Source organism: Pongo abelii, chromosome 8 (assembly GCF_028885655.2).
Source record: "Pongo abelii isolate AG06213 chromosome 8, NHGRI_mPonAbe1-v2.0_pri, whole genome shotgun sequence".
Classification (NCBI taxonomy): Eukaryota; Metazoa; Chordata; class Mammalia; order Primates; family Hominidae; genus Pongo; species Pongo abelii.
The window spans coordinates 16,943,116-16,969,840 of NC_071993.2; the positions used below are offsets into that span (position 1 = coordinate 16,943,116).

The window sequence follows — 26,725 nt, forward strand, 5'->3', positions numbered from 1 at the left end:
GGTGAGATTCCTTTTAGGTCTATGTAGTAGCCCATGGGAGAGAATAATGCCTTTCTAGTGCTTTGGGGATTATTCTGCTAAGTGTTTAAACAAAGTAACCTTGCCATGACAGAGTAGCCAGTCATCCACTAGTAGATGGGAGGGCTGCCATAGCCAGCACCACGCTCTTGAGTTTGGGCGTTTTTCCCTCAGGGCCCTCTTTTAAAATGCCGTTGCTCTGAGAGAAGCAGCGAGATACTAATTTCCACTGACACTGCTGACAACTTGTCTTATTCACTTTCCTCTCCTAGGAGGAATGGGGCCACCTAGCGCAGTGGGCATCTCTGGGACATCAGAGGATCTTGAAAGGGGAGGTGAAGGCATGAAAACAGATTTCAAGCATGGTCTAGAGCTCGGCCCTCGCTTGGTAGTAACACAGTCAGAATCCTCAGTCAGACATTTCCGTTCCCACCGCAGTTCACAAGAACGGAATGCTGAGGCTTCCTGGTACAGCTGCCAAGAAACTATGCCCACAGCCTTCCCACTGAGAGCCAGATGGAGCTACATTTTACAGGCCTAAGCGGTGGTTTCCTTTCTTTGCTTATGGGACAGGAAGTTTCAGATCCATTCTGTGGAGTAATGAAGGACAGCTAGGAGGAGGAATTCTCACTCTCCAGGCTGGAAAGCAAGGCTTTGCTTCCCAGCATCTATCAGGCAAATGGCAAATGTTGACTCTGCTCAATAATGGTCCATTCACGCTGGAGTGAGTTGAGAGTTAGTTGCACCGTGACTCCAACCTAACGGGATTATTCCATCTTTCCTCCAGATCCCACTCCCCTCATTCTTTCTGCTTTACACTTCATATAAATATTTGGATCTCCATGGTGGGGGAGGTACACAGGTCCAAGTTGAATAACCTGACTGGCACAAAGAATAACTGTATTTGCCTCTTCATTTCCTCCCTGCTATATACATCTTTCGGTCTCCTGTCGTGGCGAGTATTCCTTTAGAAAAGGCATGAGCTTCCTCTGAGTGTTATTTATGGCGCTGTATGTTAAGGCTATTGATTAATAAAGGATTTAGATGAATTCCAAAGGGGAGAGCTTTCCAGGATGATAAAACTCCGCATCAGGCATCATGTTGAAGCTAAACCCATATGCAAAGACCATATGCCGGAACACCCTTCCTGGCCAGGCTGGGCAGAAGGTGCCAGCAGCCCTAGGAGCCAAATCAGATGAGGGGGGTTGCAGGGGAGAAAAGAAAGAAGAAGAAAGAAAAGAAAGAAAGAAGGCCCTTGGTGCTAAGAAGCAGAAGATGTTTTGTTGGGAACAAAGGCTGAAACTACCAAGAAACTATCAGCTGAGCAGAGGCCCGCTAGAAAGAATCCTCCCACAGAAGGAAAGGAGCCCGCTGCATACACCAGTACATTTGTTTATGCTACAAAGGTCAAATCCTCTTGGGCAGCTTATTTTGAATGAAGACCTGATTAAAGAGGCAGTGAGAAAAAAAATAAAATAAAAAATACAACTCCAGATCAGGGGTAGAGGAACAAGCATACTTTTTGGAAACTTTACTGAAGACTCTTGTGTGGTACAAAGCCAGTTTAGAGAAGGTCAGGATGAGGTTTAGATTTAAACTCTACTCACAGAGGAACTCAGCATCTTTATGCTCTTGGTTTTTAGGTTCCACCTAAGTATATTTCCTAAGGATGAATGCATTTTTGACAGAGCTTGCAAAGCTCACAACCCCATGAGCTCTGGGGTTTTTCTGGCAAAACACAGGGGCTGAGTTCCACACACTGGGTCCACATCAGATGAGGCTTTTTCAGACTGTCTCCTGCCTATGAGCGATGATGTTCTTGTTCCATCTCATATGCCCAATGCAGGCGATGGGGCAGAAAGAGCACAGAGGGAGCTCATCGGGGGCACTGGAGGACCCCAAAGTTTCAGGCCCACAAGGCGCATGGCTCTGCCTGCTCCAGGCACAAGGGGGCTTCTCTCTCAGTGTGTCCTGGGGTGGGAGTGGAGGGTGGGTGGGTGGAGGATGGGCAAACAGCGAAGTGTCTTCTGTGCCCAAATTCAAGCTCTGGAGTTGTGGTGGAGAAAGAACAGAGCACACCCCCTGAGACCAGGAAGCACTTATTCAAGGAAACACTTGTCTTCAGAGGATGTTGACGATGCCCCAAACTTACTGTAGCTGTCAGGGAAATTAGGTGAGCTATTTAGTATCATTGAGTTTCACTTTACAGAACCAGCATGTTGTCCTTAGACTTCCCTCTGATCCTTTTAGGTCTCAACTTACATATTGCCCTCTTGAGCCTTCTAGTTCCCAGATTGAGTTAGGGACCCCTACCCATGCTGGACCCAGTTAGTTCTTTCCACATTGTGCTGTAATTGGCTATACCCCATCTGTCCTTCCTGCCAGACTAGGAGTCTCCTGAGGGCCCTGAGGTTCCCAGTTTCCGGTGTTTGGACTGGTGCTCTGTAGATGTTTAGGGAATGAAAGGGTAAGGAATAAATTAATGAAACAAATAAGAATTATATAGTATTAGCAGCACTAGAGAAAAGGTGTAAAATCTGAAGTGATCCACCATCTTTTAAATAATTCATTCAAATGATATTCAAATGCATGTTACCTCCAAGAAATCATTTCTGCATTCAACTGAGTTCTCGATGCCAAATGAATGAAAAAAGAGGGAAATGGTGTGGTTCTGGGGGGCCGTGAGAGTAACGGTGCAATCCTTGTCATTATCATAGTTGTCTGGCCATCCAGGGCTCCTCAGGTTGCCAAATGCCTTGTGATAGTCTCTATTGCAATCTTAGAGGAAAAATATGCATAATTAATGTATGCATTCCAATATTTAGTGCTCTTTCAACTTCACAGGAATCATTCAAAAAGATAATTACATTTGATAAACTTTAGAAAAAAGTAATCCAGATTCGTCGTTTACCTTTCAGATAATTGAGACCCTGAGCAGTAAAGTGAATTGCTCAAGCAGCACACACAGGTGCAACGCAACAGCTCGTTCACACAAACACCCCTACGGGAAGCATGACACAGGAGGCTTCTCCTTTAAAGACGAATACTCGAGCATCCTTTGAACTTTTCTGATCACACTGAGGTGGAAGTAGCATTCAGACTCTCTTTTCGACAAGGACGCTACCTCCAAGACAGAGTTTTGCACAAGGATTTTAAATCCATTGTTATTTGTGGCAAATCGTTCTTTACCTTTTTTTTTTGGTAAAAAAATACCAAAAGTACTTTTGTTTGTTTTAACCAAAGGAAGCTTTCATTTGAGTCAATTCAAAATAAGTACTAAATAAAGTGTTCTGCAAAAATAAACTTCTTAGTGATAGTAATCAGGTAACTCTTTCAAGGCTCTTTGATTTTTACAAAATAATTTTCTAAGATTTTCAATTTTGTGAAAATACTAAAAACCTCTGAAATATAAACTTTAAATGGGTAAATTGTATGATATGAGAATTATATTTTGATAAAGCTTTGTAAATAAATATGTATGTTTCTTGTAAATAAAAATGTATATTCAATGTGGTTAAGTGGATAATTAATAAGATAACGGTATATTTTTAAAATCAACTACATATACTTTGAAGAAAATGCTAGCATTCTAACCATCTTGGTTAGTATTATATTCTCTTTATCTCTTTAGAAACCAACTTTAGTAATTTGCTAAATTGGGCCTGGGTTCTAGTTAAGAGAAGGGTGTGGTTTTTGTTAACAAATCCAAATTTACTCACAGGAGTCAATTCTAGAAATAATTGTAATTATTCTAGGAATAATTGTAATGATGGCAGCTTTTCTGAATAAAAGATGAAGTTCCAGGGCTCACCTGCGATCTGATAGGTGAAACTCATTCTAGAGTTTCTGTTTACAATTCCTGATTTGAAAATGACAATTGCAGTACTCATAGAAGAATAAAACACTGGCACAGCTGAAGCATTTCTGCCACAGAACTGAATTCTTGAATTTCTGTGACCCTGAAGTGAAATGGGAGCCAAATCATGTTAGATTTAGTTTTACAAGAGAACAGGCCATAACAGAAATTACACTGCATATAAAAGTATGGCTTAAATATTTAACCATGGAAACTAGCTCTGTTGTTGGAAGTGCTCTGCAAGAAGACTCACGTTGGGCTTGGAATCGACACAAGTTGTACCTTCCCAGAGGGCGGGGGGGGAAGGGAGGCAAAGCTTCTGCTGAAACCACAGACACTTCCCTGCTAAAAACAAGATCCCTCGCCTCTTATGCGACTTCCTAGCTGAGGCCTGTGCCGTTGCTCTGAGGATCGCTAGGCTGTTTGAGAGCTCACTGGATCTCGCCTCCTGGGCCTTTTGCCATTGTCCTGAGCTCCATGGGACTAACAACCACCATTGCCCTGATCCAGCCCTTGCTACCCCTTAGCAAATCTAATCAGATCCTTTGGTTCCTCTGTACATCCCCCAAGCCAGCCGGGGCCTGTCATGAGGTACTGGTTTCCCTTTGTAACACTAGGGCAGCCCTCATCACCTCTCAAAAGCCTGGGGTAAATGCAGTCGAATGCCCATCAGTTCTTGGGTAAAAACAAGTTGTACCAAAGTCAGGGTATTTGCAGCCTCCCTGTCACAGGAATGTCTCTAATATCTGCAGTCCTTAGGAACCTACTGAAAGACCCCACCCATCTCTGCTTGCAAAACTCCTGTAACTGCTTGGGGCTTCCACTCCTCCTCCCCACCACCTCCTGCTCTTGGTCCTTGTCTAACTTTGCTGTATCCTGTGAACTTTAACCACACTGTCAGTCATTTTCGTATACATTCCCCACCTTTCCACTCTGTGGCCTTAGCAAAACCTGGTTCTCCAGCAGCCTCCTGGTAGAGGCTGTTCTTTCCCCATGCTCCACAGTTCATTGAGTGGGAAGGGTTGGGGGCCAGCCTTGGGGGAAGGGAGGGATGCTCCACATTGCTACTACAGCTTCCATCCTCGTCTCAAAGCTGGTTCTCCTTTGAGGGTCTCTATGTCTGGCCAAAGATATTCTCACCATTCTCATAACTCTCATTTGCTTTTCTCCCAGTTACTTCCCTTCATTTATGAAGGACTTGAGGTGTCTCAGCTCATAGTCATCTCCTGCTCCCAATTTCCTTTCTGAACCCTTTAGGGGTTTCGGTGTTTTTATAGACAAGACATTAAACACCCTCACTTTGTATTTCTTAACACCAGTGCCTTCCATCTCTGCATCTCTGCTCATCTCCAATGCCAGATAGCCACTGTGCATCCTCTGTAACTGCCCTACACATCATTCCTTCATGATCTGCCAATTAGGGCTGCTCTGTCTACTCTTGGATACCCCAAGAATCCCAGTTTCTCCCAGCTCATCCGTCAATGTTTGTCTTTCCTCCCTACCTACCCAGTCTGAAACCCTTGATTGTTTCCTGTATTCATTCAGTGGAAAATATTATTCAGTCATGACAAACACTGGGTCTTACTCGAGGCTGCTCCAGTGGCTGTTATGTTCCAGCCGGTGCCTTGTGCCCTGAAAGTGCCATTCTGTACCCCGCTGAGTGGTCCACCCTGATCCCCATTATCTTAGCTTCATGAAGCCGGGGGAAATTGAAAGAGCTTTCACCCAAAGGGCCTTGTTCCACTTGGCTCTAAGTCCTCTAGGGTACCACTGGGTAATAGAGATTTTGTCCTGAAAACCATTACCAATGGAATGACGATAATCTAGCATCTTGTCCACCTTGGGAGCTCATCTCAGCATCTATGCTTTGCACAAAATTCAGCAAGTCCAGGGCCTATTCAGCTGCCAGGACATCTCATGCCTCTCCACACTGGAGTCAGACAAACTGGACTTTTCTTTCCCCAGCAAGACCACGTGAGAAGAAGGGGACCCCAGATTTATAATGAAGGGGACCCGAAAACTCAGAAGACAACAGATATTCTACTAGTCCAGCATATGGGGCTTTGACCATGACATTTTACTGGAATGAACTGGGGAGGATTAGTTGCTCCCCAAACTGCAGAAAGACAATCCAGGTATTCTCAGATGTTCTCCCGGTATCCATCCTCAGTTCATGGCCAATCCCTTTACATATTTTCCCCAGATAATCTCATTCTTCTCATTTTTCAATTACTTATCATGATAATGATGATGCACAAAAATCTTTGGGCCTTCGGTCAACATCCCACTTTGTGTCCAACTGTATCCTCAACATCTTATTCCAGAAGAAATTCAGACTCAGCATTTTTTAAAGCTCAAAATGGATTTTGTTGTTGTTGTTGAGATGAAGTCTCACTCTGTTGCCCAGGTTGGAGTGTAGTGGCACGATCTTGGCTCACTGCAACCTCCGCCTCCCGGGTTCAAGCGATTCTCCTACCTCAGCCTCCTGAGTAGCTGGGATTACAGGTGCGCACCACTGTACCCAGCTAATTTTTTGTATTTTCAGTAGAGGCAGGGTTTCACCACGTTGGCCAGGCTGATCTTGAACTCCTGACCTCAGGTAATCCACCAGCCTTGGCCTCCCAAAGTGCTGGGATTGTAAGCATAAGCCACCACACCCAACCCTTTTCTTTTTATCTGTCTTATATTACCATGAATATAAACCTATGAGACTAGTGCCAAACGGCCTCTTCACTGATTCTCTTGTGTTCTGTATTGACCCTTTCAATTCAACCTATAGGTAAATCCCACTAACTAGAGGTATTTCTCCAAGCATGGTCCATGGAGCTCTGGTATTGGCACCAAAACACCAGAGGTGTTTGTCAAAAATTCAGATAAATGGGTGTTATATGGGGGATTCAGTCTCTGAGGGTGGGCCAGGGAGGATGCACTTTTAAGATGCATCTTAATGCATTCTTAGGCACATGAAGCTTTGAGAGCTCTGGACCTACAGGACCAAGTTCAAGTTTCTCGTCACACCTGATTGGAGGGCTTTGTGTACGGACGAAAAACACATTAAGCTGGAAGTAACTTAGAAAATTGTTTCATCATGGCTTCATTACTTCAAGTGTTTTGCAAATACTGGTGAAAAGGTCACTAGATGCGACTGCCATTCACCCTATACTTCACCTGTGGTGAGTCCTGAAGCTGTAAGTAATTCTGCGTGCAGTCTTGCGAGGTCAGCTGTAACGCCCACACAGTTATCCTGACCTGCTGATGCCGAGGGGCGTCAATGACCCAAGTACAGATGGAAAATGGGACATCTGGGTCTGATGAATTGGGTGATGAAATATTTTGTGGGGTCCAAGTTGCATTGTATGTTCCACCACAAGGCACTGGGGAGGGAAGAAAAAGCAACACAGGAGACATTTTATTCATGTCTCATCTCAGGCAATCTTTAAAATTCTGTCTTCCCTGCCTCCCACCCCAGAGGAGCTATATTTTCATCACTCTATTAAGAATTCAGGGTTTATATCCTTGACTAAAGATTGTATCAAATTTGTACCACAGATTAAACATACAGTAATTAACATGGTGTTTAGCAATTTACATTGAGTTTAGATAGTAATTGACATTGAGTTTAGTAATTAACATTGAAATTTCGATATAATAAGCAGGGCATTCTTTTCAGTGCATAAACACATGTGTATTTCATAAACATATAAAAATGCTTCTATTTACTCACTGTCCATGACGGTGTATGTAGCATTAAATCCTTCCCTTTCTAATGTTAAGTCACTGATAAATTGAACCGTAAGGAAGTTACCAGAAGAGATAAAAGGAGCAGGGACTGTGGAACCACAAAACGTTCCAGCCAAGTTCGCATTTTCACTATCCCCATCGTATAACTGAGAAGAAAAACAATTCATTACTTCTCCATTTCTTACAAAAAAGTTGCATATTTCACACTAAATTGGACGTGAAGTCACAATAGGTCACGATTAAACATTTTTCCATTGATGTTCTTAGAGGTAGTCTTAATTTAGGAACAGAATTATAATTGGATTGATTATATTATGACTTTCAGGAAAGACCTGTTACGATGCTTAACATTTTTTTCCTCTTTGGGAAATATATGATTTTTAAAAGAAGGTGTTATGAGAGTCCGCTCATCCACTGCTACCTTAACCTCTGCACCCACTCACACTATGGCCCCAACTGCTCTGATCTCTTCCCTAGATGATCACTGCAGCCTCCCATGAAGCCATGAAGCCCCTGATTCTGCTCGTGTTCCTCTTTAGTGAATTCTCAAAATGTCATCGAGAGGATACTGTTAAAACCTAAGTCAGACCAGGTCACCGCTCTGCGGAAATCCTCCTAACTGCTTCCCATCCACTCAATAGAACAGCTAAAGGCATCACAATGGCCTTCTCTCCTCTCCCACCCCTGACCTTTCTGATCTAATTTCAGGTGTGTTCCTGCTTCTTGGGTATGGCATTTGCTGTTCTCTTTGCCTGGAATGCTCTTCCCTGTATATCCACATAGTTTGTTCTCCAGCATTCCTTCAGGTCTTTACACACATATCCCCAACTCGGCCGGGTGTGGTGGTACACGCCTGTAATCCCAGCTACTTGGGAGGCTGAGGCAGGAGAATAACTTGAATCTAGGAGGTGGAGGTTACAGTGAGCTGAGATGGTGCCACTGCACTCCAGCCTGGGTGACAGTGCAAGACTGTCTCAAAAAAAAAAAAAAAAAGATATCCCCAACTCAATAAGACCTTCCGGATGTAAACTCTCCCAACATTCCCATCTCCTTTCCTGCTTGATTTTTCTCCACAGCAACTGTTACCTTCTTCTATATACTACATATTTAGCTTTTTTTTTTTTTTTTTTTTTTTTTTTTGAAACAAGGTCTCACGCTGTTGCCCAGGCTGGAGTGCAGTGCTGGAATCATAGCTCACTGCAACCTTGAAATTCTGGGCTCAAGTGATCCTCCCACCTCAGCCTCCCAAGTACCTGGGACTACAGGTGCATGCCACCATGCCTAGCTAATTAAAAAAAATTTTTAGAGATAGGGTCTTGTTATGTTGTCCAGGCTAAACTTGCTTATTTCATTATCTTTCCCTCTGAAGAGAATAGAAGTTCATGAATGCACAGATTTCTTTTCTGCTCACTGCCATGTTCCCAGTTTTTAGAAAAGTGTCTGCACATAAGAGGCTGTCGATAAATATATAATAAAAAAATAAACAAGTGCTTTGATTCCTCTGTCCCACTAGCCCTCCCAAAACTGTTCTCCCCGAGCCATCTTTACCTCAGTGTTTCAAGGCTACAAATGTAGTCATCTCTGATTCCTCTCTCTCTCTCTTCACTCCACAACCACTCCATTCTACCTTCAAAATATATCCCAGAGGGCTCCATCTCCAGGTGACCTCCATCGTCCTTCACCTGTTCCCACTGAAACATCTTCTTAATAGACCTAATTCTGGAGCAGCCATAGTGTTCTCCACTGAACTGCCTGCATGTCTGCAAACTCCAATGAGATGACGCTCCTGCTCTGTCTAAAATGCTCCGGCAGATCCCCGTTGCACCTAAAGTAAAATTCCAGCTCCTTCCCACGGTCTGCAAGCCCCGGCTGCTCTGGCCTGTGCCTCCTTCCCAGGCCTCCCGCACCTCACTGCTAGCTGCACTTCCTCCATCCCAGGAGGACTCCTGTCCACAGCCCTGTTCCTGCTGCTCTTCCTTCCTCAGGTGAAGCTGAACACACACAGCTAAGGACTCCTTGTCATGGGCCCTCACCTGACATGTCACCTCCTCAGAGAAGCCAGTGCTATTGAATGTTGCCCTCCCATAGCATCATCCTGTTTTATTTTCCTATTATAATCAAAACTGATCTTATTTATTGTTTATTTACTTTGTCCGGTCTCTTTCCCAAAAAGGATGTAAGTCTCACGGGTGGGGAGACAGAGACTCTGTCTGACTTCTTCATTGTGGTGTCGCCAGCACCCAGAACAATTCCCAACCATGGCACCCTTCTAGAAACATCCATTGAAATAGTGGGTGCTTGGATTTCTCTGAAACAAATAACTAGGAAACATTTTCTTCTGAGTAGTCTTCATTGTGTTTCTAAAATGAGTGTCTGTGTGTATCTAACTCCAAATATTAAATTCATAACAGAGCTATGATGTGTTCAAGGCCTCAGAACAGCCATGACGATGACCACTGACATTATTCTCAAGTGCTAGGATTATGTAAGACAGGAATGCCTAAAACCAGTCATTGGCAAAGAAAAAGAAATGCACCACTAGATGGCACTGTCTTTCCAACTTAAACATGATTTTAGTTAATTCAGAATCAGATGAAACTCGAGTTTTCTAATCTTCACCCCTTTGTTTCATGGAAGAGCACATTTGCCAAGTTTTAGGTCATGCACTTTTTCTAGTAAACAAGTTAAAATTTCATGATAATCATTGCTGTCTTTATGATCACATTTATATTAGCAAGCATTTTTATTCTGGGACCTGAGTGCTAGGCCTCTGTGCTAGATCCCATGCATACAAGGACGTATAAAGCCCTTTCTAGACCTTCAAGACATAAGACCCCCTCACGAACAAAGGAGAGTAAAGGTCTACAAATTAAATATACAAATACATATATCTGTGTATATATGCACGTACACTATATATGCATACACATAAATATATGTGTGTATATAAATTATATACAAAACAGAGAAAAATAAGTGCTACAATAAAAGAATGGGAGTGTATCATGAGAACCCACATGACGGAGACAGACATTCGGGTTGGTCCTTAAATGGAAGTAGAGACCTTCCAGACCTGCCGGGCGTGGTGGCTCATCCCTGTAATCCTAGCACTTTGGGAGGTTGAGGCGGGCGGATCGCCTGAGGTCAGGAGTTCGAGACCAGCCTGACCAACATGGAGAAACTCCATCTCTATTAAAAGTACAAAATTAGCCAGACGTGGTGGCGCATGCCTGTAATCCCAGCTACTTGGGAGGCTGAGGCAGGAGAATTGCTTGAACCCGGGAGGCAGAGGTTGCAGTGAGCCGAGATCGTACCACTGCACTCCAGCCTGGGCAACAAGAGCAAAACTCTGTCTCAAAAAAAAAAAAAAAAAGACCTTCCAGACCTACAAAACAGGAAGGGTATCCCAGACAGACAGACATAAATGCCAGGCCACGAAAGTGTGAAATGCATGGCACGTGTCAACAACTTCCGACCCCCTTCATTGGCCCTGGAGGCTAGGGTGAGAGAACAGGAGAAATGATGAAGTCCAACAAACAAAGCTGTGAAGTTCCATACATTTCATCCAAGGAGTCTGGATCCGATCCTCCGTGATGTAAGATCAGATTTGGGTTTTAAATGGATAACTGGTAAATGTGAAGGAAGGTAGGAGGCAGAAGCCAGGGCTGGATGGAAGGAAATGACATGCATGCCTGGCCCCAGGCTGGTCTTATGTTAGTTCATTCATTGCCACAGTAAGATTTCTCCTAAGTGAGTTGAAATAGCTTGTGGCCTCGGGATAACTGACATAGGAGGCTCTAAACTCCTCTGCGTCAAACCCAAGATCTCTATCTGCTCTCTTATTCTCTGATAACACTAAATCTTCACTACAGACTTTTGCCAGGTTGCCCTACAGTGCATTGCAGGGGGTGCCCTATCCAATGATGAGGAGGGGGAATCATATATAAACTGGGATATAAATGGTGCCTTTAGGATCTACACCATTACATGCAGCTATGGGCCACATTCTGGGAGCAAACATTTCCTGGCACAACTGCGATGGACCTGGAGCTTGAATTACGTTCTAAGTCTTGTGGATGCGGGTAAGTGCTGAGAAGAATGTTATATTTTCTCAACTTTTAGAAATCTGATAGTTTTAGAATCTGCTAAAGATCCTGAAGGCATTGTACAAATAACTTAGTGGCAGGCAGGCTCTGCTACAACCACGGCAAAATCCCACATTTCACCCAGCTATTGACTTGAGCAGTTAGAAAAACTGGGAAAGAAAATTTTGGGATTTTAATTTCTATGAACTTTTAATGCACAAGGGCAATAGACTTTGATATTGGACTATAATTCTTTTCAAATGTAATAATTTCATACATTAATATCCTTAGGACTTTATCTTTTAATATTTTCCTGGGAATTTGATCACAAGAGGATTTTGATATTCTTACTGGGAGCAGAATCTTAGAGTATCTTCATGAATTCTTTGATCTTATTGCAGAACCTCTGATGAGGTCTGCTGGGCAACATGCCAGGGCATAATTTACTATGGGAAGAAGAATAGAGTGACTTTTCGGGTTTGGGGCTAAACTCTGACCCATTTCAGAATCTTCTGGAGAAAAAAGTTATACTAGTCTCAGATGTCTGGGAAAAAGCCACAAAGAAGCAATGATTAGAATCAGCTCTACAAGAGCAGGAGTTTTCCTAGTATTGTTTTCTAAAATCTCGATGTTCTCTTCTAGTTCTTGGAGCAATGCCTAGAATATAGTAGGTATGCTAATTAACACTGAATTGAATGAAAGAATGAATGAATAGTAGATATGAACTCATGTGCATAGGAACGTGATGTCTTCCATAGACTGCTGATCCTCTCCCCAAAGATGGACAGCCCGTCCTCAGCTCCAGTGTCTGACACAGAGCGAATGGTTAAGCCTGGTGCATTAAGTCAGACCTTCTCAATGAGATCAGTACCACCCTGTAGGGAGTGTTTTGCACAAGTGTGGTGGTTTTTGGGTCATCACTATAATTTGGGCCTATAACTGGCATTTAGTAATTCACAGGACAGTTTTGCAAAGTGAAGATGTTTGTCCCACCTAACTTTTGAATGTCCTGTCAGACATTTGTGTAAAAAAAAAAAACTTGCTTATAATTATTTGATCCCAGAACCTAAGTCCATTTTATATATAAACACAAAAATATTTTTGCACAGATTTGATATGCACCAAATTTCCAGAAATGCAATTATTGTGTAAGCTGAGGGAAGACTGTACTTTGTTTGGTTTAGAAATGTTTGTTTTGAGTTTTTCCACCATTTTGGGAACTTACGTTGCAGATGGTGATGCCGCTATTGGCATGTGGGTTGCAAATACAACCCACCCGTATTTGTTTACATTTATACTTTTATTCACCACCATTCTACATATAAAAGGAATCTATTTTATTATGTGACTTTGTGTAGCAGTGTTAGAGTACTTACATATGCGAAGACACACTATTTTATATACTTCCCTTTTATTTCTCCTTTTCATTGCCTTTGGGATAGTATAGTGATTTTCTGAAATTACATTATGGGTAGGTTATAGCATAGATGACATTCACTTCAGGTGGGAAAGGAAGGATTACAAAATATTGGCTATGAAAAGGGGCAGTGACACCTGTAATCCCAGCACTTTGGGAGGCCAAGGTAGGTGGATCACCTAAGGTCAGGAGTTCGAGACCAGCCTGGCCAACATGGTGAAACCCCGTCTCTACTAAAAATACAAAAATTAGCTGGGCATGGTGGTGCATGTCTGTAATCCCAGCAACTTGGGAGGCTGAAGGAGGAGAATCACTTGAACTCGGGAGGCAGAGGTTGCAGTGAGCCAATATCGCACCATTGCACTCAAGCCTGGGTGACAAGAGAGAAACTCTGTCTCAAAAAAAAAAGAAAGAAAAACAAAAAGAAAAGGGGCACCGATGGGGTTGAGGAAAAACTGGGCAATGTTAGGATGAGGACATCTCTCTGCTGGTTCCATACTTCCTGGCAGAAAAAGTCAGCTAGGTTCATGCTCCTCTCAGTTTTGTAAAGGATAACAAAAGGGAGTGAGTTTCTGTTCATTTTGTAAATCCCAGCTCAGCCATCACCCTCTAGAAAGGCTTTCCTAGCCAAAACAAAGCCAATCAGAGCCTCTTCTGCTCTGCCCTTCTATGTTGTTTCTATTTATGATTTTTGTCATGTTATACAACATGTTATACAATGTGAAAAAAATGTCCATTATTTAAATGTATTTTGGCCGGGCGCGGTGGCTCATGCCTGTAATCCCAGCACTTTGGGAGGCTGAGGCGGGCGGATCACAAGTTCAGGAGATCGAGACCATCTTGGCTAACACAGTGAAACTCCATCTCTACTAAAAATACAAAAAATTAGCTGGGCGTGGTGGTGGGCACCTGTAGTCCCAGCTACTCAGGAGGCTGAGGCAGGAGAATGGCGTGAACCTGGGAGACAGAGCTTGCAGTGAGCCGAGATTGCACCACTGCAGTCCAGCCTGGGCGAAAAAGCGAGACTCCATCTCAAAAAAAAAATGTATTTATTTGTACTTTAAATGTAATTATTTAAATGTATGTTTTTTGTTTACATGTCAGTCTCCTACACTTTACTAGCAGCTCTTCAAGAAGCTAGAACTCTTCAAGATATGTCTTTAACTCTCTACATCTCCAGTGATGCTGGTACAGGACCTGGCACATACCCTTGCCAAGTAACTCCTTCTGCAATGGATGCGATGTGGATTTCAACAGAGACCGCTCAGTGACATGCACAATTCACTAGGTGATTCAGTTACCGTAATTACTCCCCAAGTCAACCCTTTCACAAACAATCATGATAGAATTATGAATGAATAATGGAATTGGTATGATTTTACTTGTATATCTACCACAGAGTTCAGTTAAATTAGCTTTTCTAAAAAGTCATTTGATTATAATCTCTAAAAAAAAAAATCTAAAAGGAATCAAATGTCCCATCTATTACAGAAAAATCTCTTTAATAAAGAAAGCACCAAGCTCCACATTCCAAGGGCTATTCTTTGATCTGCCAGTTTACTGGTAGTTGGAAACGTTGCCAATGGAAGGAAATTGCTTTTTCAAGGGGGAAATCAAGAATAGTTCTGAACAGAATTTATTTGAAAAAAACAATATTTTATTTTGAAGCAAGAAAATAACTCCTTGTTTTTGATATTGCGGTTTCTGGCCTGAATGAATTGCGGAAATTCAGACAATGACAGGCTGTTTTGATGACATTATCAAATCACACTCCATAAAAACGGATCTTGAGAGTAAATCCAATCAACTCTCCTAGCAGGGTCATACTCAAAACATTCTATAAGAATTTAAAATTGTAATTTTATATGCAAATCCATTATTTTTAGTTTTTAAGAAAAAGAAATTCCGTAGTGCTCATGCCTATTTGGAATTACTCCAAGGGGGAAAAAAAAGGAGGTAAATTTGTTTACAATGTACATCAGGCACAGTGCTAAACACTCTAGTCCTCAAAACTGCCTTTCACGGTAGGTACTATTATGTGATTTAAAGAAAAATTGATGAAATGATGAGGAGTCGGGGAGATTAGGAAATTTGTCTGACAGCAAAATTGGGTTAGAGTCCCCATACTGTCTGTCTCTAAACCTTATTACCTTTCTGAAAAGCCAGGGGAGCTCTCAAACAGTTTTGAATTCAGCTTTAGGACTGCTCTAGTCATTTTGGTCTCTCCCAGCCTTTCTTTTTTTTTTTTTTTTTTTTTTTTTTGGCGAAAGTATCTCACTCTGTTGCCCAGGCTGGTTTGCAGTGATGCAATCACGACTCACTGCAGCTTATACCTTCTGGGTTCCACCTCAGTCTCCCGAGAAGCTGGTACCATAGGTGCACACCACCACACCCAGGTAATTTTTTTGTAGAGACGGGGTCTCACTATGTTGCCAGGGCTTGTCTCAAACTCTTGAGCTCAAGCAATCTGCCTACCGCTGCATCCCAAAGTGCTGGGATTACAGATGTGAGTCACCGCACCCGGCCGGACAGGTCTCATTTTAGGAAAGGAGAATTAAACCGGAATTGACATTCCTTGCTATCTTTAGTCTTTCATGAACTCCTCTGATCCAGCTTCTGTGCCAATACTTTATTAAAATGGTTGTCATCCAGTGCAATGAGGCTGTTCTTCATCTTTCCCTTCTTGGCCTCTACTTTACAATTTAATAGTACTGACCACCTATGCTTTGTAAAAGAATCCCCCTGCCCCTTGACTTCAGGGATACTACACTATTCCTGGGCTTCACATTTATTTTTTCATGACGCATCTGTTCTTTTCCTGCCCCTTTTGCTTTCTCCAACTGCCTCCCTGGGTACCTTTCCTGGAGCTGAGAGCCTGACTCTCTGGAATCCATGCTGACTCCCTCTAAGAAAGCATCCTTTCTCCTGATGGAAGGAAGGCTCTTTGCTGCATCCTCTCTATTCATGGAGCTGTCTTCTCACTGAAGCCCCATTCCATTCTCTGCCCACTGCAGTCTCACTTGTCTGTCTTGCTTTCACCAAAACCACACTGTTATTTTTCTGGTCTCCAAGCCTTAGCCCTTTTCATAGTAAAAACATAAGCATATAATTAAGTGCTCAAATGGGTATTCCCTCCACAGATTTTCCTTACTTCTCTTTTAAAATAATTTTCTTTAAAGTTTATTGCAATCCTAGAACTTAAGTTTCTCTTGCACCCCTCTTGCCATCGCTGCCATGGCTGCACACCTGATCCAGGTCTAAGACTGACCTTCTCACCTAGGAGGGACCTCTCTCTGGAGCCCTCCCAGCCTCCTCTCCTTCCAGTTCCCACAGCTGCTGATTTCAGGTTAGTCTTCCCTAGCTACTGCTGTTGTCACATCACTCATTGGAAAACCTTCAACCACTCCTTATTTTCACCCACACAGAGTCATTAGTTTGACTTTCAGGATCCTTTGTAATCTCTGTATTTCTCTATGTAGGCCATCTCATTTCTTGCTACTCTTTAGCACTATTCTGCTTCAATACAGCCAGCCTCTTTACTCTTTCGAGAACATGCACATATCAAGTTCTATGCCTTTTTGAAAATGTTCACCTTGCCTGAATTCTTTCCTGTCCTGAGTAAGTTTTCCCTTGCTCTGTGAAGTCTTTCTTGATCATGCCAGTTTCACAAACTTTCTTTCCTTTCAAGCTTGCTCATTGCTTCAAGCCTGCATCGAATGCATTCATTAGCGCTTAAATGCTGACTACCCTGAATTATGCATTCTTAATTTGCATGTATCATCCCATAATTTTCTAATCAGACTTAAGCTCCTCATAAATATAAATCTTGCCATACTTTTTATTTTTCCCCTGAGAGTGCAGTAGCAAATATTGATTGATGCTACTTAACACTTGTAATCTGAACCCATATAACCTGATAGGTATAATAATTTAATATTAAAGAGTCATTAAAAATTGAACAGAAGTTTCTTGATTTACTTTTTTATTTTATTTATTTATTTATTTTTGAGATGGAGTCTTGCTCTGCCACCCAGGCTGGAGTGCAGTGGCAAGATCTCAGCTCACTGCAACCTCCACCTCCCGGGTTCAAGCGAGTCTCCTGCCTCAGTCTCCAGAGGAGCTGGGACTACAGGCGCCCGCTGCCACACCCGGCTAATTTTTTGTATCTTTAGTAGAGACAGGGTTTCACCATGTTGGCCAGGCTGGTCTCAAACTCCTGGCCTCAAGTGATCCTCCCACCTCAGCCTCCCAAATTGCTGGAATTACAGGCATGAGCCACTGTGCCCAGCCTTTATTTACTTTTAATGGGATTTCACAACCATTTTAATATCTAAACATAATGTGATAAGCAAATCTATAAGCCTAAGAAATAGACAAATTAAGAGGTGATTATTTGTGTCACTGACATTGTTTATTTTAGGATTTGCCAAAGGTCCTTTGAATATCTCTCTCCAGAAAACCGACCTTCCTATAGATCGTCTCTTGCAAGACATTGATGAATAGGAGATTTAAATGCTGATGTTGGAAGCTAGTCACACAAAATATTTGAGTCACCCATATTAAAGATTAATTTGATATGAAGATAGAACATCTATAATATTAAAGGTAGCATCACTGAAGAATAGGTCATTTTAAAAAGAAGTAGCACCTGTACTCACAATTTTCAGGACTTCCTGTAATGATATAAACTGGAATACACTATATTAGAGTCTGGGATGAGTAGACTCTGTTAAAAAAATAAAACAGCCTTACCTTTACATAATCATAAAGGCATCTTTGCCTAGTACTTGCTGCCTCCAGAGCAAATGTATTGAAGGTGAGGTGAATTACTTTGTTTACAGGTGCAATTATGATCCATACACAGTTTAAATTCTTGTCATACATTCCATTCGAATCAGAATCAGGAGAGGCAAAGGTATTATTCGAGCCTGTCAGATAACCACCACATCCTTGCTGAGGCCCTGCATTAAAACAAAGACACATCACTATGCAGACCAAACAGAACCGACCTTACATTGTACATGGAGGGTTTTTAAAAAGAACATAGTTTCCATTTTCTGTCACACTCTGAGAACATGATCAGATCATTGCCTCCTGGGCTCCCACCTTTCCTTCCTCCCTCCTTTCTTTTCTTCCTTCCTTCCCCCCACCCTGCCTCGTCCCTCCCTCCTTCCCTCCCTCCATCTTTCCCTCCCTCCATCTTTCCCTCCCTCCCTCTATCTTTCCCTCCCTCCCTCTATCTTTCCCTCCCTCCCTCTATCTTTCCCTCCCTCCATCTTTCCCTAACCTCCCTCTATCTTTCCCTCCCTCCCTCCATCTTTCCCTCCCTCACTCTATCTTTCCCTCCCTCACTCTATCTTTCCCTCCCTCAATCTTTCCCTCCCTCCTTCTATCTTTCTCTCCCTCACTCTATCTTTCCCTCCCTCCCTCTATCTTTCCCTTCCTCACTCTATCTTTCCCTCCCTCCATCTTTCCCTCCCTCACTCTATCTTTCCCTCTCTCCCTCTATCTTTCCCTCCCTCACTCTATCTTTCCCTCCCTCACTCTATCTTTCCCTCCCTCCCTCTTTGCTTCCATAACAGAGCCTTCAGGTGTCTCCTTCTTACTCACAGAGTTGCTGAAAGAAGTGGGAAAACACATAGGGTTCTATATACGTTTTTGGGATTGCTGATGTGATTTATTGAAGACTTTCCTAGCCTTGAAAAATCCAGTTTTATATAAAATCAAGTATTTTGCATAATAAAACTGGTGGAAAATGTGCATATGTTTTACTTTTATGTTCCACTTTTATGAACACTGTCAGACTGAAAACTGAATTTATGAAGAATTTACCCAACAAACCAAGAAAATTGCTGCCAACAAATCTTTTATTTACATAGTGTGAGAGAAAGAGGCTGAGAGGCATTTAACACTGCAGTCCAGTTTATATTCAGCCACACTCTATATTTAACTTTTTCTTTTCCAAAACATGAGAAGCTAAAGGAAAAAATCTTTATAGAAGAAAAAGGCCTTCTTTGAGATAAAAATTTTATAATTCAGAATAAAAATACAAAGGAGAGATAAAGAATAATCTCAAGATGATTAAAAGGTCTACCATAAAAGAATACAAAAAAAAAATCCTCCGAACATAAGATTTAGTTTTGTCTACTCCATGGCTTAAGCAGATAGCTCAGAAATGATTTAAGAAGAGCATAAAGGGATGAACAATTTATTGATAATTTTGAAAGAAATGGTGAGGATGAAATAAGCTCAAAATAGCCCTAGTAGGAACAGGGATTAAATTGGTGCTGAAACTAATGTCTGTAAAGTTTGCATTCTACACAAATATAGGTCATGGCTAGTTCCAAAGTTAAACTTCACTGGGATTGGCCTTCAGTCTATTTTTCTCATTCCATTTTCTGCTCACGGTGAAAAGACTGTTTTCAACATTAGGGGGTGCTAATATTTTGTACTTGGACCTTGGCAGTAAACATGAACAATGGTGGCTCTCCTGAACTCTGTCTGTAAATCTAACGGATAGCAAACGTGCAGGGTGATTTTTGTTACAGGTACATTACTTAGTAGGTCAGGCTTGGCCTGTCCATAGCTTCTAAGTCAGGTGAAACTATAGAGTATTTGCACAGTCAGACATTTCCCAAAGTTGAAATGCTTCCAAAGGCCCAGTCCCTGATATATTCACAGAACGCATCTACGACAAAATTATTCTGAAACGTAAGCAATACGCAGTGCTTCACCATGTGTTGCTAATGATTCTGCTCATCTGAAATGGGCCTGCGAACTAAAGAGAGGGTTGGAGTTTGTGGAGTTTGAGCAGCTTTGATTCCAGTGTGAACTGACTCACTTAAGGAAACCACTTAAGCTTATATTGGCATGCATAGTACAGAAGAACAATGACTGAGGGTATGAATGGATTGATAAATTTATTTATTACATATTGTTTTAATATTCAAGAAAGTATATTTAGTACTTAAGTAGAAAAAGATAAATGATAGTCCATTAGTAGTAAGACACAGATAAATAATGATGACGCAATTTAGAAAATGATAGGTTCAGTAAAAGAGGCAGAAAAGTCTTATAATTTTGCAAAAAGATGAAGATTACTTTGGGCTATGAGGATCTCAACCGTTCCAAGGAGGAGGTGATTTGGATCTGGGTCTTGAAGCATAAATAGAATAAAACCATGTAGAAATGGAATTGGCATTGGCAATTCCAGCCTGAAAGAATCTCTTGATCCAAGGCTAAATGGGCAAGAATTTACATTATATGCATGGGCAAGCATAACTCTGAGAAAAGAATAGGGCACATGAAGGAGAATAATGAGAACTAGGATTGGGAAAACAGGATGGGGTCTTCTATAGAGGGCCTTCAATGCTGGATTATACAGAGTTTGGCTGTCAGACTGTGTTCTGTGGCTAATGGGATCCAGCTGAAAGATTTTTAATCAAAGAAGTGGTAGAATCAGGATGCACTTGCTAATCAAGTCTTATCTAAAAATTGATCCAGAACCAGCATTTTATATGTAAGGGAATGGGACTGAAGGGGATGAGACCAGGTGAAAGGACATTGCTGTGGCGAGGGCTGCAGGTAGGAGCGCTGAAGGGTTGGAGGTGGGTAGACAGGAAAATGCTGTTGCTGGGCATTATTCTATTAATCATCAGCTTCAAAAACTAAATGTTATTTTTAAACATTCAAGCTATATTTATCACTACTTGTTTATTAATTGTTACTAATAAGTTCATAAGGGCAAGATGGCAATTGTACTTGGGCCCAGTGAATGCCATTACACACACTTATTATGTAGTACTACTGCTATGACTAATGCCATAAGGCAGTGCACCCACATTCCAGGGAACCCCAGAACAAGCATCCTTAAATCACTGATGTGTTTGCCATGGATTGAGTGGTAAATTGGGTGATCCATCCTTGTTCCTTTCCTTCCTTCCTTCCTTCCTTCCTCCCTCCCTCCCTTCCTCTCTTCCTCCCTCACTCCTTCTTTCTTTTTTCTTCCTTTCCTTTCCTTTTCTCTCTCTCTCTCTCTCTTTCTCTCTTCTTTCTCTCTATCTCTCTTCCCCTCCCTTCCCCTCCTCTCTCCTCCCCTCCCCTCCCCTCCCTCCCGCCTTCCCTTCCTTCCTTCCTTCCTTCCTTCTAGATGAGGACTTGCTATGATGCCCAGGCTGGTCTCGTATTCTTGGGGTCAAGCAAATCCTTCCACCTCAGCCTCTTGAATAGCTCAGCTTACAGGTGCATGCCACCATGCCCTGCTTAACTGGCTGATTTTTAATTCCTCAGTCTCTCTCTTTGCTCTGCACTAAAATGGAGAGTATATTTTTCTGTGCACTTGATGTTAGGCTTGGCCCTACGACTTGCTTTAGAATGAGTGTTCGTGGTCATGAAGCAGCAGACGCCTTAAACGTGCTTATGTTTTGTTCTTGTTTTTATTGTTGTCTAGGACTTTGTGCTCCTGTGATCCACTAAGATATCATGCGCTGAGTAACTGCTGGTTCAAAGAAAAAGTGGATTCATGTGGAGCAGACTAGAACCCAGACTCAACTTTACAGCCAACTACAGCCAACCCGCAGCTTGGAACGGAGGCAGGCAAGCTAGTCCGTGGACCCATAAGTGATAAAAACAAATGCTTTCATTATAAGACACTGAATTTTGGATGGTTTGTTATGTAGCACTGTCATGGTAATAGCAGACTAATACACACACTAATATTAATAGCTTGTTTGAGCTATCAAACTATAATAGAGCTCATTGTTCAATTCATACAATATACACGCAGAATAAAGAACATGGAGAAAAATTATCATGAGATAATCCTGGCCAAAATAGTCAAATATTTGAAGGGAATATCGTATTACATGAGTGAAGAGGTATTTGTGTAGTGCAGGGAATAGCAATTACTCTAATTCCCCCACTTTAGTGCTTAAAAATAGCAAAACTTCTCCATGCAAAATGAAATCGAAGTGTATATGTCTTTGAGAAAATGTAATGATCAATATTAACCAAAGAAGGGTTCTTTCCCAAAAGGAGCTATTGCCACATTGCTCTTTCTGTGTTTCAATGGTGGAGGAATATAAACAAGGGCGACCTCTGTGACTATGAAATAGACTCCCACGCATCAGAAAGTCATATATATTTACCATACTGATATTTTGAAATTGCATTTTTTTAATGTATAAGCCATCTTAACCTTGATATGTTTAGCATAACCAATCCATCATTTCCTCATTACCACACATTTTTGGGCCACCTAGACAGCTCTCATCCATCAGCACCTGCCTCATCAATCAGGTGTGTTAGTCACTCTCTGATGACACACCATGTGTCCAAGAACAAATGTCACTCTAACTTTCTTCCCTGAATTGGAAATATCTCTCTTACACAGAAGAGCCATTTCTTCAGAGAAAATACATGTTTTGGCTAAAGAAATATTGGAAATAAAACCCCATAATAAGGGGTGAGATCCAAGTCTAAATCTACTTAATTAAAAGTCAGTAACCGAATCCTGAATTATTACCTTCCAGTGACTAAACCTCAGAGTGAAGCTTAAGCCAAGATCAATCTGATAAGGGAAAAAATAGTTACATTCTCTCAGATAAAACATCTCGAAGGCTTCAGTGGAGTTAGATACATTTTAAAATCGTTATTTGGAGAATTGACATTTTTGTGGCTCACATTCTATATGGCTGACATTTTCTTGAGGTTGTCTGGATAGTATCTCTGCCTGTCTCTGGTTGACCACTACTGAGAAGGTGCACAGCGTGCTGTAGCAGCAGATAGACTGGCTTGACTTCAGGCGCTCTCCTGTTTCCAGCAAGCCATCTGTAGCTTTAGGTTGCAGCTGAAGGAAGCTTTCCTGGAAACTACAGGAAGCAGAATACAAAGACATTTAAAGCTGGTGCCTTAGGGAAATGCGAGCACACCTAGACAGCTTCCTTTCTACCACCCAGGGATGCAGGGCTAGAAATGCATTATCCTTTTTTGGAATCAGCCTTACTGTGATTTATAAAGCTGCAGATACACAATTGCCCCAAAGCAGTGTATTCATGTAAAAACATTCAACTAGGTTTCAGATGAACCTGTTTTGTCTTTTTCTCTAAACGTAAACAGTGTTTATTATTTTACTCCCTAACCTCCGATGTGTATAATACTTTAGGTATAATATTTATGTTATACAAGAAAAAATATTAGTAGTTTTTGTAATGAGGTTTTTTATTGTTTTGTTTGTTTTTAGTAGCTTCACTCAATTTGACTCACTTTAGTTATCCTAATTTGAAACCCAGCTTAATCTAAATTAAAATGTGTATTTAGTCTGGTAATATTTAGGAATCATAAAACTAAAAGAATGGTAATTTACTAAAAGAAAGGTAATTTCAGCAAGCTAATCAGTAGCTATAGTTAATAGAAAAAGAGCAATACTTGTATAAAGAACTTAGGAGAAGGAAAATTTTATCATTATCTTTTAATTTATCTTGCATTATTTAGATATCACTGAAAATGCTCTATGTATACATCATTAGCCCCAGGGCATTTTATGAGAATCATTCTTTCCAACTCGGAAATTAAAAAAATAATTTACTAAGCAAAATGACATGATCATGTCAGTTGATGCTGAAAAAGGATTTGACAAAATCCAACACACATTCATCATAAAAACTCTTGGCAAACTAGGAATAGAGGAGAAATTTCTTGACTTGATAAAAACCATCTGCAAAAACCTACAGCTCACAGCATAACTAATGGTGAAATACTAAATGCTTTCTCCCTAAGATCAGGAACAAGGCAATGATATTGATTTCACACACCCCTCTAACTCAGCATAGTATTAGAATTCTTGCCAGAACAAAGCAAGAAAAAAATATAGAGAGAGACTGGAAAGGAAGAAACAAAATTGCCACTTTTGCAAGTAACTATTAGATGCAGAAAATCCCAAGTAATATAGAAAAACATTCTTACAACTAATATGTGAGTTCAGCAAGAACTCAGGAAAAAGGAACAATACACAAAAATCAATCAAATTTTAATATACTAACCATTAACATGTGGAGACCAAAATTTAAAAATACCATTTATAATCATTCCAAAAATATGAAATATTTAGGTATATACTTAATGAAGCATATACAGGCTTATGTGATGAAAATTACAAAATAATGAAATAAATAAAAGAAGGCCTAAATAAGTCTAGGTACATATATGTTCATGGATTGGAAAACTCAACATAGTAAAGACATCAGTTTTCCCCAAATTGATGCATAGATTTAATGCAATTCCTATAAAAATCTCAGCAAGGTTTTTCTGCAAACATCAAAAAGCTTAACTTATTTTTATTTTTATTTATTTATTTTTTTTAGGATAGAGTCTTGCTCTGTCACCCAGACTGGAGTGCAGTAGTGTGAACACAGCTCACTGCAACTTTGAACTCCTGGACTCAAGGGATCCCCCTACCTCAGCCTCCCAGTTAGCTAGGACCACAGGCAAATGCCACCATGCCTGACTAATTTTGTTATTTTTGGTGAAGACAGGGTCTTGCTATATTGGCCGGGCCGGTCTTGAACTCCTGTCCTCAAGAGATCCTCCCACCTTGGTCTCCCAAATCTCTGGGATTACAGGCATGAGACACTGCACCCAGCCTTTATTTTAAAATTTATATGGAAAGGCACAGGACTTGAAATAGCTAAAACAACTTCACAAAGAAAAATGAAGTGGGAGGAATCACGCCACCTGATATTAAGGCTTACCATGTAGCTATAGTAAGCAAGACAGTGTGATATTGGTGAGGAGTTAGACACATAATCAATGGAATAGAATACAGAACCCAGAAACAGACCCATACAAATATGCCCAACTGATTTTTTTCAAATGTGCCAATGCAATTCAATGAAGGAAGGACAGCCTTTTCAACCAATGGTGCTAGAGCAATTGGACATCCAGAGGCAAAAAACTGACTTCCACCTAAATCTCATTTCTAAACCAAAATGAGCTCAAAATGGATCATAGACACAAATGAAAAATGTAAAATCATAAAACTTTTAAAAGAAAACAGCAGAATAATCTCTGTGACCTTGGGGTAGGCAAATAATTCTTAGATTTGGTACCAAAAACATGATCTATAAAAGAAAAAGTCAACAAATTTAACTTCAAAATTAAAAACTTTTGTTCAGTCAAAGGCCAATATAAGGCAAGAAAATTAAAAGGCAAGATATAGACTGGGAAATAACATTTGCAAACCACATACTGACAAAGGATCATCAATTGAGAATAGATAAAAAGTTCTCAAAACCCAACAGTAGAAAAATAAACAATTTAATTAGAAAATGGGCAAAAGATATAAATAGATATTTCACCAGAGAATAGATATATAGATGACAAAAAGCACATGAAAATTGTTCACCACTAGGGAAAGGCAAATTAAAACCACATGAGATATTAATACACACCTACCAGCATGGCTAAAATAAAATTAAATAACAACAACAGCAACAATAACAGTACTCTACAATGAGATGACCAGAGGAGGGATGGGGGTCCCCAGTTACAGAATGCCATGACTTCCTAATCAAAATAATACAAGCCAGAGCATGATGGAATAGCATTGTAAAGTCCTGAATGAAAATAAATGCCAAACTAGAACTCTATATTCAGAGAAAGAATCCCACAAAATTTAAGAAAATCAAGTCATTTTTGAAAAACAAAAACAAAGAACACTTTTTACCAGAAGATCTCCATTAAAAGAAACACAGAAGAGAGGTCTTCCAAAAGAAATACATTAATCCCATATGGAAGCATAGAATTTCAGGAAGAAAAGAAAAATAATAGCAATGGTAATTTTACATTATTAATAATTGTGTAAAATAATAAAAATGTTTTGCATACCTATTATGTGTGTAGAATTAAAATGCTTGGCATATATAGCATAAAAGACAGGAAGTGGGTAAATGGGTTTAAAATGTTCCAAGGTCCTTGGATTGATTATTGATTATAACACGATAAAAGTATCAATTTTAAATTAGATTCTAACATATTAAGGTTGAATACTGTAATCTCTAAGGTAACTACTGAAACAGGAGTAACAGGATCTATAAATAATACTTTCGAAAGGGGAGTAATAAAAAAGGGATTAATTTTAAAAAGAAAAGATAGTTAAAGGAAAATAAAAAGAGGTGGGACAAACAAAACACAAATAGTACAAAGGTCTATTTAAAACTAATAATGTTAGTAATTTTATCAGATATAAACACATTAAATTCTCCAACAGAAAGACACAGCCAAACAAAAGCCAAATATATTCTTCAGGATAGAGAAAAGTTGAAAATAAAAGGGTTTAAAAATATATCACGCAAATATGAACCAAAAGAAAGCTATGGAAGTTACACTAAATCAGAACAAGTAGAAATTAAGGCAAAAAGCATTTAAAAACGTTGTTACATAATGGTATGAGTCAATCCACCAGAAAGATATAATAATTATAGATGTATATGTGCCACATTACATGGCTTCAAAATAAAAAAGAGCAAAACTCTAGCCAAGATGTTTCTACCGAGCTTCTCTCTTATCTGACTACCTATTGAACACTAGCTGGATATCCTAAAGGCACCAAAT

General features: G+C 40.6%; 1 protein-coding gene across 2 annotated transcripts in view; it reads right to left on the minus strand.

Annotated features, from left to right (window-relative positions):
- CUBN (cubilin) overlaps positions 1-26,725 on the minus strand; it is a 307,275-nt gene that overhangs the window by 8,435 nt on the left and 272,115 nt on the right. For both annotated transcript variants that reach the window (XM_054522000.1, XM_024254068.2), the window contains 5 exons: positions 17,870-18,078; positions 7,599-7,761; positions 7,043-7,248; positions 3,830-3,977; positions 2,615-2,796 (listed from right to left, as the gene is read on the minus strand). In XM_054522000.1, coding sequence (XP_054377975.1) covers positions 2,615-2,796; positions 3,830-3,977; positions 7,043-7,248; positions 7,599-7,761; positions 17,870-18,078 — 908 coding nt within the window. The remainder of the gene's footprint in view (positions 1-2,614; positions 2,797-3,829; positions 3,978-7,042; positions 7,249-7,598; positions 7,762-17,869; positions 18,079-26,725) is intronic.